This window comes from Podarcis tiliguerta, assembly GCF_965153285.1.
Source record: "Podarcis tiliguerta genome assembly, chromosome: 5".
Taxonomy (NCBI): Eukaryota; Metazoa; Chordata; class Lepidosauria; order Squamata; family Lacertidae; genus Podarcis; species Podarcis tiliguerta.
The window spans coordinates 14,039,487-14,058,313 of NC_139538.1; the positions used below are offsets into that span (position 1 = coordinate 14,039,487).

At 43.6% G+C, this 18,827-nt stretch overlaps 1 protein-coding gene across 5 annotated transcripts in view; it reads right to left on the minus strand.

Annotated features, from left to right (window-relative positions):
• Nucleotides 1-18,827, minus strand: part of ECT2 (epithelial cell transforming 2) — a 42,096-nt gene that overhangs the window by 5,000 nt on the left and 18,269 nt on the right. For all 5 annotated transcript variants that reach the window (XM_083441991.1, XM_083441990.1, XM_083441993.1 and 2 more), the window contains 8 exons: nucleotides 16,894-16,990; nucleotides 16,156-16,237; nucleotides 14,199-14,277; nucleotides 12,459-12,578; nucleotides 8,693-8,831; nucleotides 6,047-6,201; nucleotides 2,293-2,400; nucleotides 621-767 (listed from right to left, as the gene is read on the minus strand). In XM_083441991.1, the coding sequence (XP_083298117.1) occupies nucleotides 621-767; nucleotides 2,293-2,400; nucleotides 6,047-6,201; nucleotides 8,693-8,831; nucleotides 12,459-12,578; nucleotides 14,199-14,277; nucleotides 16,156-16,237; nucleotides 16,894-16,990 (927 nt within the window). The remainder of the gene's footprint in view (nucleotides 1-620; nucleotides 768-2,292; nucleotides 2,401-6,046; nucleotides 6,202-8,692; nucleotides 8,832-12,458; nucleotides 12,579-14,198; nucleotides 14,278-16,155; nucleotides 16,238-16,893; nucleotides 16,991-18,827) is intronic.

The following is an 18,827-nucleotide window of genomic DNA, read 5'->3' on the forward strand; positions in this document are numbered from 1 at the left end:
AAGATCCAAATTCCCCAAAAGGAAGGCCATAGCTCAGTGTTCGAGAATCTGCTCAGGGTGCAGAAGGTTCTACGTTCAGACCCTGGCATCTCCAGATAGGGCTGGGACAGACCACATCTGAAACCCTGAAGAGCTGCTGCCAGTCAGTGTAGGCTATACTGAGTTGGGCTCAATCGCCTGACTCAGCATAAGGCAGCTTCCCATGCACCCTAGCCCACAACCCAACTTTTATCTACCAAAAAGGAAATTTCCTGCGCTCAGACTGTTCTCTCTTTCATGGCTGCAGAACCTCTGAGCACCTTCGTAGCTCAGTTTCTGAAACGTTTTGTTTTCTCAAATGTCTTTAATTGGTCACAAGAGAGCAGATTTTCTTCTGCAAGATACATTCCTCACTATCTCCTCCAGGCATGCTCACTTCTGCCTGACATTTAGAGTGGATTTCTCTACTACAGTTGAGATCTTTTAATTACATTGACCACACAGGTGTTATGACTTCCGGAGAGAGATTAACAGACATGATTACAATAAGCTTCATTATTGAAATAAGAACAGTGCAGGAGCCAGCCTCCCCACTCGGGGCTTTTATATTATTCAAGACTTCTCTGGGAAAAGTCACTTACAGCTAGCGATGAAGTACTGGCAACACGTCCTCCTAAGTAATTCTCACTAGCTGGGAAGAAAGTCCTTCCTTCGACGCTGCTGTGCGCCATCAGTGCTCTCCGGAGCGCTCTCTTTGGTGTCTTGGAGAATGAGAAGGCGCGTGTGACCTGCAGAGTTTTAAGAACCACGTTAAGTAAACTGCAGGAAAGACTACAGTGCTACCCTTATTTAAAATACGGGGAAATCGATTCCACATTTTTCAGTAAGGCTTCTTCTGCTGTTCTACGCTGATACATTTTGTTGCATTTTGCTTACCACTAGCCAAAGCAGCAAGGATTAAATATATTCGATATACAGTGGTGCCCCGTAAGACGAATGCCTCGCAAGACGGAAAACCCGCTAGACGAAAGGGTTTTCCGTTTTGGAGGTGCTTCGCAGGACGAATTTGCTATGGGCTTGCTTTGCAAGACGAAAATGTCTTGCGATTCCTGGGGGGGTTTTTTCGCTCCCCACCGCCTTTTTCTAAGGCACTAAGCTGCTAATAGCCTTTTAGCAGCTAATCCGCTAATCCCTTAAGCCTTTAATAGCCACTAATAGCCGCTAAACCGCTAATAGCGCTAATCCGCTAATGGGCTTGCTTCGCAAGACGAAAAAACCGCTAGACGAAAAGACTCGCGGAACGGATTCTTTTTGTCTTGCGAGGCACCACTGTATTTGATAACAACATAACATCCCTGGTGGATCAAGCCAGATTCCCATCTAGTCTAGCATCCTCTCCTCACAGCGGCCAGCCAGATGTGTCCAACACATCTGCAGTCCAACAGCGCTCACCCCATTTGTGCTTCCTGGCAACTGGTACTCAGAGACATACTGCCTCTGGCAATATAGCCATGGAGCCTAATAATGCAGCCTTACCCTCCATGAATTTGCCTAATGTTCCTTTAAAGCCATCCAACCATCTTGTTCTCATTCATGCATATTCCAGCCTCACACTTCATATTGCTATAGATTTGCTAGCCAAACAACATTATATTACTTTTTTTTCCCCCAACACAAACCAACCAAGATTCTTAATGCACTTAAAAGACTAACACGTTTATTATGGTGTAAGCTTCTGCGGACTAGAGCTCGCTTCCTCGGATGCAGAATCAACATCTATATTGAGAGGAATGAGGGGGGAGGAATCATACATCAAGAAACAGACATTCTGGATATAGAGAGGTGGGGGAACTGTAAATAGTGGAATCAAATGCCAAATAGTGGAAGTGACATAAAAGGCCCCTGTCAAAAACAAAAACCCAAAACTAACAAGGCCCTACCCCCCTCAGATTTGTCACAATTTGTTTCAACATGAAAAAGTTATGATCTTTTTACTGGTGCCAAACTCTCAAACTCTGTGCTGGAATAGTAACACGTAAAAGAGTGAGAGAAGACAACATACATCAGCTAAAAGCTCCTTACACAATTGAGGGCTACTGCACAATATACCTCTGGAAACATCTGTCAGTGGTTTACATTCATTCTCTCCTGATGCACGGAGCATCTGCAAGCGTCACATTTAGGCTCAAATATTCCAGTGCAATAAAACTTGTCACCAGGAAGGGAACTGAATGGGTTTTGCCCCCAAATGAAAAAGCTTGGTGCGAGGAGATAGCTTCAGAATAGCATTTCTTTATTAGTTAAACCTCGTACCTTTTTGGATGTTTTTTTAATGGCCCGGGATGCCCTGCTCAGTGTGCTGTCCACATCCTTCGTGCTTACTTCAATGGAATCCGGATCAGTAGCGTAAATGAGATCTTCCTGCAAAGGAAAGAAGGCTTGAGAACTTACTCGAAGGCGAAGCCACCGTGAGAGTAAAAGATTCACGTTTCAAAAATCAACAGCAGACTTCAAATCCTCAGACACCGTCCTCAGATTCTCACTACCAAAGACAAAACTTTCCAGATAGGAGTTGCAAACCTTCAGAACTCTACTGCTTAGCCAGCAGGTAGGAAAAACAAAGAGCAAAATTAAAGGCTTTACTGCCACCATGTGGGGCATGGAAGTCAGTGTACACATCGCTATGAAAAAGCGAAGTCCCTTTAGTCTGGAAAAGGGGAAGTTTGTGACTTCAACTGACAAGGTGGCAACAATTCCTAAGTCCAGTCTTACCTAGTGATGGGGATCCCTCAACATTCAGAGTTTATTACAGCAGCTAAAATACACACCACTTCCTTTTTCAACAGCAGCACACTTTCAACCATGAAATGTTCCATGTTTTTAAGAGGTCTTAAAAGATATAGTGGTACCTGGGTAGTCAAACAGCTTGGCTCCCAAACAAATCAGCTCCCAAACGCCGTAAACCCAGAAGTGAGTGTTTGGGTTTGCGAATGTTTTTTGGAAGCCGAACACCTGACGCGGCTTCCGATTGAGTGCAGGAAGCTCCTGCAGCCAATCGGAAGCCGTGCCTTGGTTTTCGAACAGTTTCGGGAGTCAAATGGACTCCCTGAACAGATTCAGTTCGAGAACCAAGGTACCACTGTATTTAGCTCTGCCAGGGAAAAGCCTATTCAAAGACAGCTCTTTTGTACATTTAGGAGTCGAATCCTAAGTACAGTCAGAAGAATCCGATATAATGGACTTGTACATGGTTTCAGCTTGACAACAACTGTGTGTTTTTCATACGTAGGGCAATGCTGTGCTTTTAGCCCCATCCCCAACATCACACCAGGACAGCTGGGTGTCCTGACCACAGAGAACTCTTACACACGAGCAAGAACTTGTGCATCTTCAGACAACTGCAAAAAATGCAGTTGTTAAAGGAATCGGGCAAGGCTAAAAACACAAACCAGTGAATAAGACATTGTCCTACACCAAAGCAGTAGACACATAGAATACTATATAAAACAATGCCTTTCGTTGAATAAATTCCCTTGGAGCACTTGCAACCCTAAATCAGCTCCACTGAAATACAGAATGTTTAGAATTGGGGTGTGTTGTGAGTAATAGGCAAACCAAACGGCACCTTATGATAGGTTTATTCTATGGAACCACTGAGTGACAGAGTCCCTGTGCCACAGTCTTTTACTTTTGTAAGCATAGACATGCAAAACTGACATTAGACAATCGTCTTTCCCTAGAAGAATGAATCAATCAAGTGATCACCCAAAGCCTAATGGTGAACATGCAGGATCTGCTGGAAATAAAATAATTGTTTAACACACACACATTCTGTCTTCTCCCAAGAGACATCAAGGCAGCCATCAACAACAAATTAAAAGAATGATTGCTTTGCTCAAAGCTATTTGATTAAATTATTTTAATGGTACTTTTTATTTTGCTGTTTTAGAGATTTTATAAAACAATAGAGATAGTTAACATTCACGGCCCAACAGGCTTCCTGGAAAAGATGACTTACTATGCCATTTAATGTATGCTACCTCATACTAAACAGGTGGGCAGGCAAAGCAGATCTCTATATAACACTATTTATTAGGGGTGATTAATGGCAACAAAATTCACCTTGTATTGGCAGCGTCTGCAAGCAACCCAATCTGCTCTGAATCCACAATGAATAATTGGATTCATTATTTCAGGTTTTCAAATCTGATCTGTTAGATCCCAAGTTCTGTTTCATACCCACTGACTATATGGGGAATCTAAAAACTGTTGTAGCATTCTAAAAAAAACCACTTCACATAAGTGGGTGAAATTTGTAGGCAAGGGAGCCCCTTCAGAGTGCATTAAGCCTGCCAAATTTCAGGCAGAGCCATCCAGTGGTTTTTTGCAGGGACCCCTTAAATAAATAAAGACCTCTTAAGCTTTATTTTCTGCCAGAATTAGCTGCGAATTGCAGGCATGAATGCCCCTTCTGAGAGCATGAAGCCTGCCAAATCTCAGAAAAAATAGGTGCACAGGAGCAGACTTTCCCATTTTGGAGTGGGGAAATACAAATCATTTTTCTATTTTATTTTTTATTTTATTTTTTGTGGGAAATCAAGTTTGAAAGCTGGGAGGCATGAGGAAGCTGCCCCTGGGTGGGAAACCAGCAGAAGTGCAGACAAGCAGGTTACTTGTTATGAAAAAGACTAACTGGGAAAGAAGCAGGCTGACACAATAACCTAACTCCATATGTCCTGCTATTATAGCCAAAGCTCAGAGAAAGATGACCCACATGGAGAGGTTTATTTACTTCAACATCATTCCCCCCTCCCAATCACCGACTGGAGTGATTCAGAAAAAGAATTCACTTTGATTAAAAGCTTGGCCTGTCTAGCAAAACAAGATATCCCCGCACCCTACCCCAACCTTCCAAAGCTCTGGGCAGCTTGGTTTCGTTTCTCATAAAAGAAAAAAAGGGCCCTGTGCACCTATTTTTCTGAGGTTTATCAGGCTTCATCTTGTAGGGCAGGGGAGAGAAGCCCCAAAGGGAATCAGCTTAGCAGGTCCCTGACCCCAAAAATATAGCTTGTTAACAGCACGACCCAACTTGGAAACATGAAATCATGGGCCACATCACTCCAATTCACCTCCTTATTTGGAGTATGCACAGAGCTGCTACACACCCCTATTTAAGTGCAACAGTGCACTCCAAACACAGATGTGCTGCACCTGTTACAGCAATAACTCCAGGCAAGCATGCCATGCAAACAAGAGCATTGCTCTTCTTCGTACGGTTTTGGTTCTTACCTGGAAGTTAAGTGCCATTTAACTCACAAGGGGTCTTTTCTGAATCCAAACATGCTGAGTTGTGGCTCTGTGCTCAGCTCCATCAGGGACCTCCTGCCCCTGAACTGTGCCAGGGGGATGTTCTAGGAACAACTGTTTAATAACTGGTGCCCGAGTTTTGATTTTTATTTTCCTCTTCCGTCCCTGCCCCTTTCCCCGTTTGTGCTGCATGTTTTTAGATTGTAAGCCTGCAAGTAGGGACTGCTTTGTTCTGACTGTATGTAACCCACTTTGAGCGCCTTTCTTGGCTGAAGAGTAGGGTAAAAATGCTGTAAATAAATTATAAATGCAGGCGACTCCCCATTTATGCAGGAGTTACGTTCCAAGGCTCTGCACATTTAAGCAAAGCCACATTTATTTGAAACACCATTGAAAAAGCCCGCAAACACCCTGTTCCTCTACATCCGGTTTCACACCCTCACTTGGCTCTATGATTGACTTGCATATACTGATGTGCTCACTGATGCTGCTGACACCATTGCTTTGCCAACTATGAGAACAGGATGAGCTTTAAGCTCACTGAGTACAGATAGAGTCTCCAAGAGATTACAGCCTTGATGAACTGGCAGCAAGCCCTTCTGAGAAGCTGTCCCGTCTTGCAGACCTTTGCCACAAGACATGCTTCCAGTGGGCTTGTTAGTTCTGGCATAGCCATCTGACATAGATCTCTTAAACCTCTACACATTTTAAACAGATTCAAGGTACAACCCTCTCGTCAGCTCTGATATCAACAACTTACAGCATCTGCTTTGCATATCGTGTTGGCTACGTGCCGGCACAGCATCTTCAGCCAGTTCTCCTTGGGAGGTTCCTCAGTCGTTATCTGGAAGCTGAACAACAAGTTGCTCTGCTCGGTCGGTGGTCGCACAACTAACGCAAATGCTTTGTGGCACTCTGCAAACAACAGCAACAGATCAGTCAACAATCTGAGCAACTCGCTATTAGAGGAAGAAGGGAGCATGGACGACTGAGTATTGTCCTAGGGTCAGCACAAGAACCAAAGTTTAGAAGCCTGAATATCAAAGAAGCGGGCAGGCCATCTCCGCACAGAACTGACTCTTCATACATTCATCTCAGCAGCGTCTCCCCATTTCAGCTGCCATGTGTGTGGGCTACAGAAGGAAGTCTAAAAACACATCCTGCACATTGCGATGGAGAACCAGTGCACAGGACTTCTAATACTTGAGAAAACACCACATGTTGGACATAAGGTGGGTCAGTTTTCCCATCCATAGAAAACAAGGGGATGAGGTTCAACAAAGGTCTTTAAGCAGTAGTGAAGCTGCAAGACTTGTAACCATTACAAGTCTGCCGTCACCAAAACAAGGTACAGCATCTCGGGGGACAGTGAAGTCTACAAAGCCGTGTGAGCAGAATAAAGATCCAGAAGATAAATATCCACATTCAGCCACAACAAACAAGACACTGCACAAAATTCAGAAGCAAGAGGCGAATGGCATGGCCACACCTTCAGTGACAAAGGTCCAAACCTTTCAACCTCACCATATAACCACAGTAGTGTATGATGCTTTTAAAAGACCCTGTGTTTTGCAGTTATGCCCTGGCTTTTAAGCACTGTTACTGCTCGGGCATGGGAGAATGCCTAGTGAAATTAGGCTGCCTGCTATTGCTTGTATTCAGGGATTATTTCTTTCGACAACTCACATAACATTTTAAATACAAATTGTTCTAATTTTCTGAAGGACCTTAGAGTGAAGAGAGGGTAAATCAAGGTATTTGAATGGTGTGGTAAACGTAGAACAAAATGAAATTTAGGGATCAGGAAAGAGCCAGAGCCTGTTAGAACAATCAGCAGAAAAAGGAGGGGTCATTGAGGAGGACTGTGCTTCAAAATATTAAGACTGAGAACAATGTGGAAAAAGCCCCCTGTGTGATTATAGAAAAAAGAATGGTCAAATAAAACAAGATAGAGAGTTATACCAGTGACTGACTGATCGAGAGAGGAGATTGTCAATATCAGGATTGGAAAATTGTGAAGTAATTTGTGAAGATAACAAAGATGGCCATTTAGCTCTTGAAATCCAAAACACAGAAGTCCCATTGTAAATAATTAATTTGGATTATATAATTGGCTATATTGTTTTTTGTTTTTGAATGTGGAAATATTTGGTTTGATTTGTTATTAATATGAAAGTTTTTTTTAAAAAAATGGAAAATGAATAAAAATTATTTACGGAAAAAGGAAAGAGCCATAGGATTTTGTGCATAACTTTCCACTGCCTTTGAACTAAAGTTGCCTCTCCACCTTATTTCCCTCTCCCTCAATCAAAGCCAGGTCATGAAGGTTTGGCTTGGAGTGCAAGAGCGAGTGTCTGGCCCAAGATCACCCACCAGCCTTCATGGCCTAACAGGGACTTGAACCAAGTTCTTCCTCTCGCTAGGCCAATACTCTCTACCAGGTGTGGGGAACATTTGGCACTCCAAGTGTTAAAAGACTACAGCTCCCATGAGTCTCAGCAAACAATATCAATTGGCGGGGATGACGGGAGCAGAAGTTCAGGAGAAAGGAGAGCCAGTGATTTCCGATACCTCCTCTATACCATGCTGGCAATTTTACATGCAGTCACCAAGCTAAGTTAAAATGAACCTGGGAATGCTCTTAAACCCACTTTGCAACCCTGATTTAAAACAGCATTGTCGAGATGATGAAAACAAGGCTCATTCTTATCCAGGATGGCAACTGCTGAGGTTTCATGTCAAACCAGGCAGAGTGGGTATTTGCAGATAGAGAAAGTGTACATAACCCTTAGCTTCCTCCTTAATTTTAGGTAGCTTTAAGTTTGTACCAAGCAGGTCTGACTTTGATGCAGAACACTATTTCTGAAGTTACAGAAATACAGCACCCTAGAATGATGCTCTGCCCCACATCATTGCAGGAAATTAAGAAGATTACAATGCTCTCTACAGAAGGAAGCCACACTGATTTCAGTGAAACATGCAGCCGTATAAATGATAGTCTAGAGAAAGTTACACAAGCCTGCTGAAGGATCTTAAGACAGAACTGTGGGTTTAACTCCTGTTTAAGTTTCAAGCGCCAGTCGTATCAATCTTTGTTCTTAAAAGGTTAATACGCCCCCATGTGAAGCTTTATTTTTAGACAAAGCTTTCTGCCAAGGCACATGGAAACACCCGTTGAAGGGCTGTGAGCTCTGAAAGCCTTGAGTGATTTTCTGCAACTCCTGACATTTGACCGTCTTCTCTCACTGCTCCTTTTAATGGTTACTTCCAGCTCCCTGGCCCCCAGGTGAAACCTCTTTGGAAGGTATCTTGTTATTCAGCTGTGCCAAAACATATCAGCATTTGAAGTCCATCACTCTGCATTATTAGTCCTCAAAAATCCACATTCCACTGCCAATGTTCATACCTTCTGTCTCTCGGATGTCTAGTACTTTCTTGATCTGAGACAGGGGCATGAGGATGATGTGCTTGAGACAGGCTGGTGGCCTGGTATGGCCATGAGGACTCTTGAAGCCACCAATGACTTTGTGCCGCTTCCTTGCAATCTGTTGGGGAAAAAGAAAAGAAAAGAAAAGGAAGCATGAAAAGAACCATCTCCTATATGCCCAGAAACATTTAAACTGAAAGTTGGGTGACAGCTTCTGAAAATCCAAAGCAATTCCAACATACAGATTCATGTTTCTATTGCAAAATGTTCACTATTTTTCCCTGAGAGACAGTTTTTATATTCACTTGAAAAACCACATGCTGAATTCTGCATTCTTCTTTTGTCTTGTACTTGTAAAATGATCCAGAATTGCATATGGATAGTAAAGGCGCGTTGTACCAGGCACTTCTAAATAAAGGGGACTCGCTTCCACCCACAAGTAGATACATTTTGAATTAAGTCCCCTAAATTGTGAAAAGAACTTGCAAGCAAGCATATATGCTGCTGTGAAGCTATGAACCCAGTTCAGGCACTGCACTATTGCACAATATGTTGTAAGCCACCCAGAGTGGCTGGGAAAACCCAGCCAGATGGGTGGAGGATAAATAAATAATAGTAATAATAATAATAATAAAACAACTAGGGTTTAATGTGAACAAGTTTATAGACAACAAATAAGGAGAGAGCCCAACTGAAACAACTTTTTTGCAGCAATTCCTTCATCCGGGGAGGGAGACTTAATAAGAACAGATCATCAGCCTAAAATACAAAGGAACTGGGAGCAAGCAAACGGCAACAAGGAAGCCAAAAGTAAATGGAACACATGCAAGCCAGGCAGATCAAAGAACGTAGACCAGCTTCCAAATTAAGAGCAGCATCATTACATTAGCACATCTAGGCATGCCAAATATAGATCCAAAACCTGGAGAACTTTAAGGTCTGCCTCCGTATGTCGTATGTCTTCATGGGAGGCCCCATTATTGCATCTCACACGGCTGGAGAATATGAAAGCCTTGGCATTTCTGATATAGGCATCCTGGCTGCAAAACTTCCTATCCTGAGACTATGTCTAGTTCTTTCACTTTGAGTCCTCCAAGCTCATACTGTCTAGATGTTGGGTGTCTAAACCTCAGCTTTGGGTCCACCAATTTTGGCAACTGGGGGGGGGGGGAGTAGACATAGCACTGAGGTGGGTAGAGAGATTTAAAGCTCTCCATCAGAGTACTGGGTTGGGATGCAAAACACCCACAACTCAATCAACAGAGCAACCATTTCATGAGTGGGGCAAGGGTGACAACTCCCATCTAATGTGCACAGCTGTGTGTGCATACACAAGAGTATGGGGTAGCTACACCCACTAGAGCCATACAGCCCCCAGAAAGCTGGCCAAAGATGAATGTGGCTCTCCAGCACCCCCAAAAAAGGTTAATCATCCCCAATATAGACACATACATTTCAGTTGGACACTATCTGTACCTGGCATCTGCTTGCTGATTTGCTAAACTTGTTGCTGCTTTGTGTTTTTGAGATTTTATTGATATTGCCTTTTACTATAGTTAGCCTTCGTGAAGCTCCTTCTCAAAAAGCAGAAAAGGGCAAGATAAAAATATTTTTACACCTTAGCATACGGGATAGGCAAGGATTGATTGACTGATTTTGTTTGACACAAAGTAAAAGCAGATTTAGAAAACTGGATTCTGCAACCAAACAACACATTATACACAGCCCAGCTACAATCTTGACAACTGCAGCTCCATGGGCCACGGTTGAAGTCTTTAAAGTTGTTGTTGTTTAAACCCACTGGTCAAGGGCGAGGTTCAAGCTAATTTGTGGCTACTGAAGGCAGATTTTTAAGCAGAGTTCCACATCCCTGGTGCTGCAAATTGTACAGACTACAATGAACTGTGTACTTTATGGCTTCCCCCATGCTAGACTCAAGCCTCTGAAACTTGATTAGTTTCTTTTCCCCTAGCTCAGTATCTTTCCAACAGCAATTACAGGTTATACTGCTTGTGTGGACACTTTACGCACACATTTTGTATAGCTTAAGCAGAAGCAAAACAGACTTACCTGGCACAGCCATGTTATTTATTCACATTAAATATAAATAAGCCCCACGATAACTTTGTGCGCCGCTGAGCCACTGTCTTGAGAACTTGAAACAAATGCCAGGATTCTAAGCGGCGCCAAGAGACCAACCGATTTTGATGAGCTACCACTAGAGTAACCAAGATGCATCAATCCCAAAGATGTGAAAAGCAATCTTCTTTTGCTTGCATCGCATCAAGTGGACATTAGGGATGGGAAGACAGCAGAGAAGGACGGCAAAAAGAAGGCTGCGGGGGAGATTTAAAGCAGCTCTCTTTTTCAGGTCAACAAGTACTCAGCTACAGAAATGAGGCACTGGTTTAATGCAAATACGAAGGTGCAAGAAGCCAACACTTGACAAAAGCATTGGCCAACTAGACTGGAGGAAACAATGAACCCAGCAAGTTTCCTCAGTTGACACAGATTGTAACCTTACGTATGCTTACCTAGGAGTAAAGCCCCATTGAACACAGTGGGTTGTACAGTGGTGCCCCGCAAGACGAATGCCTCGCAAGACGGAAAACCCGCTAGACGAAAGGGTTTTCCGTTTTGGAGGTGCTTCGCAAAACGAATTTGCTATGGGCTTGCTTCGCAAGACGAAAATGTCTTGCGATTCCTGGGGGTTTTTTTCCCCTCCCAGCCTTTTTCCCAAGCCCCTAAGCCGCTTAACAGCCGTTCGCTAAGCCGCTGAACAGCTGATCTAAGCCGCTTATCAGCTGATCTAAGCCGCTAATAGCCTTTTAGCAGCTAATCCGCTAATCCCTTAAACCTTTAATAGCCGCTAATAGCCTTTTAGCAGCTAATCCGCTAATCCCTTAAACCTTTAATAGCCGCTAAACCGCTAATAGCGCTAATCCGCTAATGGGCTTGCTTCGCAAGACGAAAAAAACCGCAAGACGAGGAGACTCGGGGAACGGATTCTTTTCATCTTGCGAGGCACCACTGTATTTCTATCTAAATATGCATGGGATCATGCTGAGTTTTGTAAATAAGATGTCGGAGGTGCTGCTCCTACATGCAACAGACCAATAAAACTGCCTTGGTTGTAATACTGCAATTTTAAAGAGCTCTGGATTAACTATGAGGGGAAGACCAGTCAGATGAGGTTGTAGTTCGAATCAAAGAATGGTAGAGTTAGAAGGGACTTGAGATGCAAGTTTATTCAACTTGTCTAATTTATACAGGTTACAAAATTCAGCCTCCTGCGGAAGAATTTTCTAGGGTACAGCTCTGGTCGTAAGTCAATAACCCGTACGATGCCTGCGTACTACATTTCTGCAAGAATTCATGTCGGGGGAGGAATTACTCAAAGGCCTCTCTGCTTGCTTCTCAGTGGCAGCATCTCTCCTGCAGCAAATATTTCACTACTAATAGTAAGACATGGCAGCAGAAAGTTGTTCTGTCTTCTCCACTAATCCCCGTATCGAGCTACCAACCATTAAGTCCGCAGAAATAAAGTGTTCCTTGTTGACAGTTTGTGCAGTGGTTCTTACCAACTGACTGAGTGGCACATATAGCGTAAAGCTTTCTGTCAAGACAAAAAAAAAGAGTGTTCCAGACGTCCTTCGTAGGTTGCAAGTATTTGGATTACTATTTATTCCTCTGGGTTGCAAGTCATTCCAGAATGTCACAGCCAAATGAATATCTATAGACTTACCTCCAGGCAGTCGTTAAAAAGGAACAGGGTGACCTGCTCCCCTCTGTCACAGAGGTCGTCACCAAGCGCAACTGTTTCCAGCCGCTGAATTAGACTTCGGTGAGATGACAAGAGATTGGCCTGTGGGGTATAGGAGAAGCTCATTTAAAAAACAGAACAGAATAGTTCAGGAAGGTGCTTTGTCACCAAGAAATAAAATTAAACAGAGCAGACTTTTAACCTAAAAGATCTGTATAACATTCAAAAACCTGCTGGACGGTAATATTTATGCTATTCTGCAGATTAGATTTCACAGCAGGTAACATTGCGGGTGGCGCGGTGGTCTAAACCACTGAGCCTAGGGCTTGCTGATCGGAAGGTCGGTGGTTTGAATCCCCGCGACTGGGTGAGCTCCAGTTGCTCGGTCCCTGCTCCTGCCAACCTAGCAGTTCGAAAGCACCCCAAAAAGTGCAAGTAGATAAATAGGTACCGCTCCGGTGGGAAGGTAAATGGCGTTTCCATGCACTGCTCTGGCTTTGCCAGAAGCGGCTTAGTCATGCTGGCCACATGACCTGGAAAAACTGTCTGCGGACAAACGTCGGCTCCCTCGGCCAGTAAAGTGAGATGAGCGCCGCAACCCCAGAGTCGTTTGCAAACTGGACTTAACTGTCAGGGGTCCTTTACCTTTTTTAACATTGCCTTACTGAACCCTTTCAAAAGCTCACATACAGGAGTCTTTTCATTGCCCAACAACAGAATACTTCTCCAGTACATCAGCTTATTGTTACTGTTACCCCACATTTCTTTTCTACAGCATTATTAGGGTCAGCAGATGCTTTCAAAAACTGTATCTGGAAATAAAGTTAATGATCAATTTCAAAATTACTCCAGTTTAGCATGGTACCACATTCCAAAAACATAGAACACAAAAACATAGGTTTCACAGCATTAACTCATTGGGAGATGTGGAAGCCTTGGAAGAAGGAGACAAGAAAGCAAAACAAAAAGCATAGGAGATGTACTGAACTCATAATAGAAGGAATCCAAAGTACCCCGATAACCTAATGGGGTTGGGGAGCTCAACAGAATATTGCAAGCAAGAAATCCGTGTTAGAAGTTTGCACTATGAAAACTATAGTTCCTGTACCAATATAAAGCCAGCCTGAGGCAGAATTAACCTCATAGAGTAAAACTTACTCCTAGGGTCCAATAAAGCCTTGCAGTGGTTTTTGATTACATACAGGAATCTGCTGCAAGTTACAAAAACAGGAAAAATATTCTAGCACTCTTGAAGTGGCAGAACCAAAAAGGGTGGAATTTATGGTACAATCAAAATTCTAAATTAATTTTCTCTACCCTATTTTTAAGAAGTCATCGAGCATATAATCCAGTTCAATTAGAGGTTGGGCAGCTTCATTCTCCCATTCATCTCAATAAAAACCCTGAACATGTAGCAAGTTAAACATAATTTTTTTGAAAACCTGAAGCAGAGAGAGATGAAACAGCACAGGACAGCTGACCTCACAATTGTTGAGAAGCACGTAGAGCATGAAGCAGCTCAGGTTTGCTAGAGAAAAACTGGACCAATATTTCAAACAGGCACTGGGGCCCACAGCAACCCCACTGGCCTGGGAGTGTTACGTGAGAAGACTCTCCAATTAACATTTATTCTTCTCCTCCTCCCCCTACCAAGAGGTCATATCTGTCTAACAAAAGGACTCCACCCCACACATCATCAGGCTCAGCTGCACTATTACTTACCGGGCAGCCATCTACTTCATAGACAACATCAAAAATCTGCCTTTGGGCTTCCGTTTTCCTTTTATCTTCATTAATATGCCTGGGGAAAAGAGCAAAAAAAGACTTTTCAGTTGTTAGGGTTTAGGTCCAATACAGACAGGGCATCTAGGTATCTGCTTCATGGCACGTGAAGGTCAGATCCACCACTTTATGTTATTGACATAAGCTTGTGCTCAGCGACTATTATGGATGGGGAGTGCGAGTGTGTGCACACACAATCACACACACACACCCCCCAAACATGTGTGTATAGACACATCTACAGCTGAACAGCCTCTTCATCTGCAGAACGTTAAGTCGTCTACCCAGAAACCAAGACTACCACAGGGGAATTATGCTATATGCATATCAACACCATGCTAAAAATACAAAGCTAAACACAAACAAAAACACCACCTTTTATGAGAGTTCCGTTTTTAAAATCTGCCCGCATTAATTTCTCGCACAGACTTGGGAAGTGTGAAAAGACTGCGACGAGCAGCCGTGTCAGCAGTTGAAGACTAAGGAGAAGTGTTTTCCACTTGAGGATGGCCCAAAGGGGGCAGGGGTTCATCGAAACAGATTTGCTGAATTTTCCTCCCTTAAAGCGCTGCATAGCTACGTACCAGGCAGCTGCTACAGTGCTGACCCTTCACACTGACAGCAGTCATGGGAGTCTCCTGAAGTACAAGTAATTCCTACAGAATTCCTATCGTCATTTTAATTTTCACTGGCTTCGGGAGTAAGGGAAAGGATTCACAATATATCCCATCACCCTAAAGAAAAGTTCTTGTAACAAGAAGAAGCACCAATTCCTTTCCACAAAAAGGTTCTGAAAAGCAACAGTTAACTTATCTTTGAAGTAAGACACCTCTCATTACAAAGGTAAAGGTAAAGGACCCCTGACAGTTAAGTCCGGTCGCAGACGACTCTGGGGTTGCGGCGCTCATCTCACTTTACAGGCAATTTTTGGCATGCTTTCGAACTGTTAGGTTGGCAGGAGCTGGGACCAAGCAACGGGAGCTCACCCCGTCACAGGGATTTGAACCGCCGACCTTCTGATCAGCAAGCACAAGAGGCTCAGTGATTTAAGACCACAGCACCACCCGTGTCCCTTTCTCATTACAAAACGATGTATCAAATGGATAGCAGTGCCAAAGCAGGGCCTCCCAGTTTTGAGGAGAATTAAACACTCATAACTTTTTTCCAATGAGTACTATTCAATGTGTGGCTTTTGAGATGGAACCCACAGTTCAGCTGGGAACCTAGCTACCTAATCACAACAGCAGCGCTGCCATGGCTTTCTGTTTTCTCTTTTATTTTTTGGCAACTGGAAAATACAGGCCGGCAATATACCACAGGATAAACCATACCATTGTTATATATTTCACAGAAACATAGAATAGTAGAATTGGAGAGTCCAACCCCCTGCAATGCAGTTATTTCATTTGCTGATAGCTTCCCATGAGGCATGCCAAACAAATTTACAATATAAGAGCACAGAACAGTTACATGTACAGTGCTACCTTGGTTTCCGAGCGTCTCGAAAACTGAACGTTTCGGCTTTCAAACACCGAAAACCCAAAGTAAATGCTTCCGTTTTCGAATGTGCCTCAGAAGTTGAACAGCTTGCACTGCTTTTTTTCAATTTTCTCCATTGAAATTGCAGGCCGCCTCTGCAAGACCCTTTGCGCCTCAGTTTTCGAACCCAAACAGTCTTCCGGAACAGATTACGTTCAAAAACCAAGGTACCATTCTTATAAATACAACTATATATAATACATGCTGCCTATTGAGCAGACAAGTATGGTAGGTAGGGAGAGAGAGATATGTAGAATACTTGTCTGCTCAATAGGCAGTATGCCTTTCTGCCAAGCTAGTCTACCATACTAATATCAAAACCAGAGACTATCTCCTGGTAATGAGTATCACCACTTACGTCATCACTTCCTTTAGCGACTCAATGGCTCTCTCTAGAGTTGCCTTGTCAGGATTGTCTTCTGCCGTATGTTTCTTTATGTCTACAACAGGGAAGTGCGAAAAGTGCAACTTTTTAAAATCATGCCAAGATAATGTTGACTATGTTTGAGAATTGGGGGAGGGGGGGAGAGACTGGTTTTCAATCACCTTTTCACCCAATACAGATGGAGGTTCTTTTCTGTGATCGCCGAAGCTCTTATTTACAAAACATGGATTTCTCATCGTTACTCACCTAGAAAGACTCCCAAACAGCTGATCCACACCTATTTCAAGGCCTAACGTAAATTATGCAGGTTAGGTCTGTATGACTATACTTAACAGTAGGTGGCAAACGGATTTAAGAACTGCATATGTTTTAGTGACATAAATAACCTCCAGAGTGTTTTGGGAGGATGGGAATTGTCAGTCACTGCCCAATTGCATTCCATTATTCCTCTGAATTGAAAGCATGTTTAAAGATCTCCGTAGTGTTAGAGACTTAAACAAATTGATTGGAAAGTTTAAAACATAGTAATGCTTAAGTATCCACCATCCCTAGAACAGCTCTGTCATGTACATTTGCAGAAAAGGGCATGGAGTCAGATGGAGCCCGTTTCAGTTACAGAGCGTTTAGCTCTCCCAATTCAAAGCAACTAAAATAAGGCAGCAGCTCACTTGCTCTACAAAAACAAGCGATGCAAAACCAGCCCTCACTTACCATTTAGAAGAAGGGCAACACTAGGCAGCCTCTGAACAGGTCGGATGAGGAGTTCTGCCAAACTCTGTCGACCACACTCTGGTTTAGCTTGATTTATCTATTGAAAGCAAAGTACCGACTCAATCCTTGCCATTGCTAAGTGTGAAATTCTTATTTTCTTTGCATGAGGGGTCGATGCTTGCTGTCTTTAAAGATGTAGTAGTGCAGCTATTCCTCAGTAAGCCTGCACCAGACTCAGAGGTTTGTAACAACTACCACCCAGTCACAAGCATCCCCTTTCTAAGGGAGGTGTAGTGGCCAGATGCTCTTGGACAAAAGGCATTATCTGCAGAGGTTTTCAGCCTTTTTGAGTCCACGGCTCCCCTGACCAACTACGTTCTTTCTGCGGCTCCCTTGTGGGAAAATGCTCTGAGTCTCAAAAGCCCAGCTATGTTACCCCTTGCCTGCAGAGCCAGCAGCCCCTCGCCCCTTGTTGAACACCTTCCCTTGTGGACTATTCCTTCAGTCCTCTCTTGATTCCTTGGGAGTCCTCCGAGCAGCCACCATCGCCATCCCTGGTCTCTGAGCTGCCCCACCCCACACCCCAAAGAGAGGTGCCGCCTCACGCTGCCCCACAGGGGCCTGGGAAGAAGATGCCCCCACTGCATTATCTGGATCCATTCTCAACCAAATTTCAGGCCTAGCTTCATAAATGAGCCAGCCTTAGTTACCCTGACCAATGACCTTTATCAGGACAGGACTAGAGGGAATGTGATCCTGTTGCCTGGGCATGTTTAGCCTGGAGAAGAGGAGGTTAAGGGGTGATATGATAGCCATGTTCAAATATATAAAAGGATGTCACATAGAGGAGGGAGAAAGGTTGTTTTCTGCTGCTCCAGAGAAGCGGACACGGAGCAATGGATCCAAACTACACGAAAGAAGATTCCACCTAAACATTAGGAAGAACTTCCTGACAGTAAGAGCTGTTCGACAGTGGAATTTGCTGCCAAGGAGTGTGGTGGAGTCTCCTTCTTTGGAGGTCTTTAAGCAGAGGCTTGACAACCATATGTCAGGAGTGCTCTGATGGTGTTTCCTGCTTGGCAGGGGGTTGGACTCGATGGCCCTTGTGGTCTCTTCCAACTCTATGATTCTATGATCTCTCAGCAGCACTCAGTACCATCGACCATATTGGCTGGATCGACTAAATGGGTTGGCAGTAGGAAATATGGCAATTCTACAGGGGTGCTTTCAGAAAATGACACTAAGAAACTCAGCCTTATAGCAATTATTCTGTGGTGGTCTGCAGGCTTCCATCTTGCTCCCAAGACTACTGAATATCTCTATGAATCCATTGGGAACTGTGTGGAGTGTATGGACTGACATGACCTCAGTATGCTGATGACACCCAACGCTAGTTTCTCTGTATATCCAAATCAGAAAGGAAGGTGCAAACCCTGGTTCTTAGACAAGTGGTGGGCTGGATGAGGGCCAAGTTGAAGCTACGTCTTAACAAGATGGAGATCCTGTGGATAGTCAGGCCAAAGAATTGGGCAGGTTTTCTACTCTGGATGGAGCTGCCCTCCCTCCAAAACAAACAGATGTGCAATCTGGTGGTGCTCTTAGATCTATCATTGGCTGGAGGCACCAGTCAAATGGGCGGGGTACAAATCATAAATAAATAACAGGAGGCCCTGCTCACTGTGATGCATTTGGACCAACCTCCCTATGTGGCAATGCCAAGAAGGGCTCTCAATATGGTGGCAACTCTGACTTCATTCATCTAGACTATAGCTTGATAGGAAACTTGAATCTGTTTGATTACTATCTTGTGGACTGTTTGTTAGTGCTACTATTACTCACTTACTTTGTCTTATAAAATGTAGTAGCACATATGTGACTTTTTAGGCAACCTGCTCTGGGATTACCTTGGCAATGAAGAGCAGGTAAGCAATATT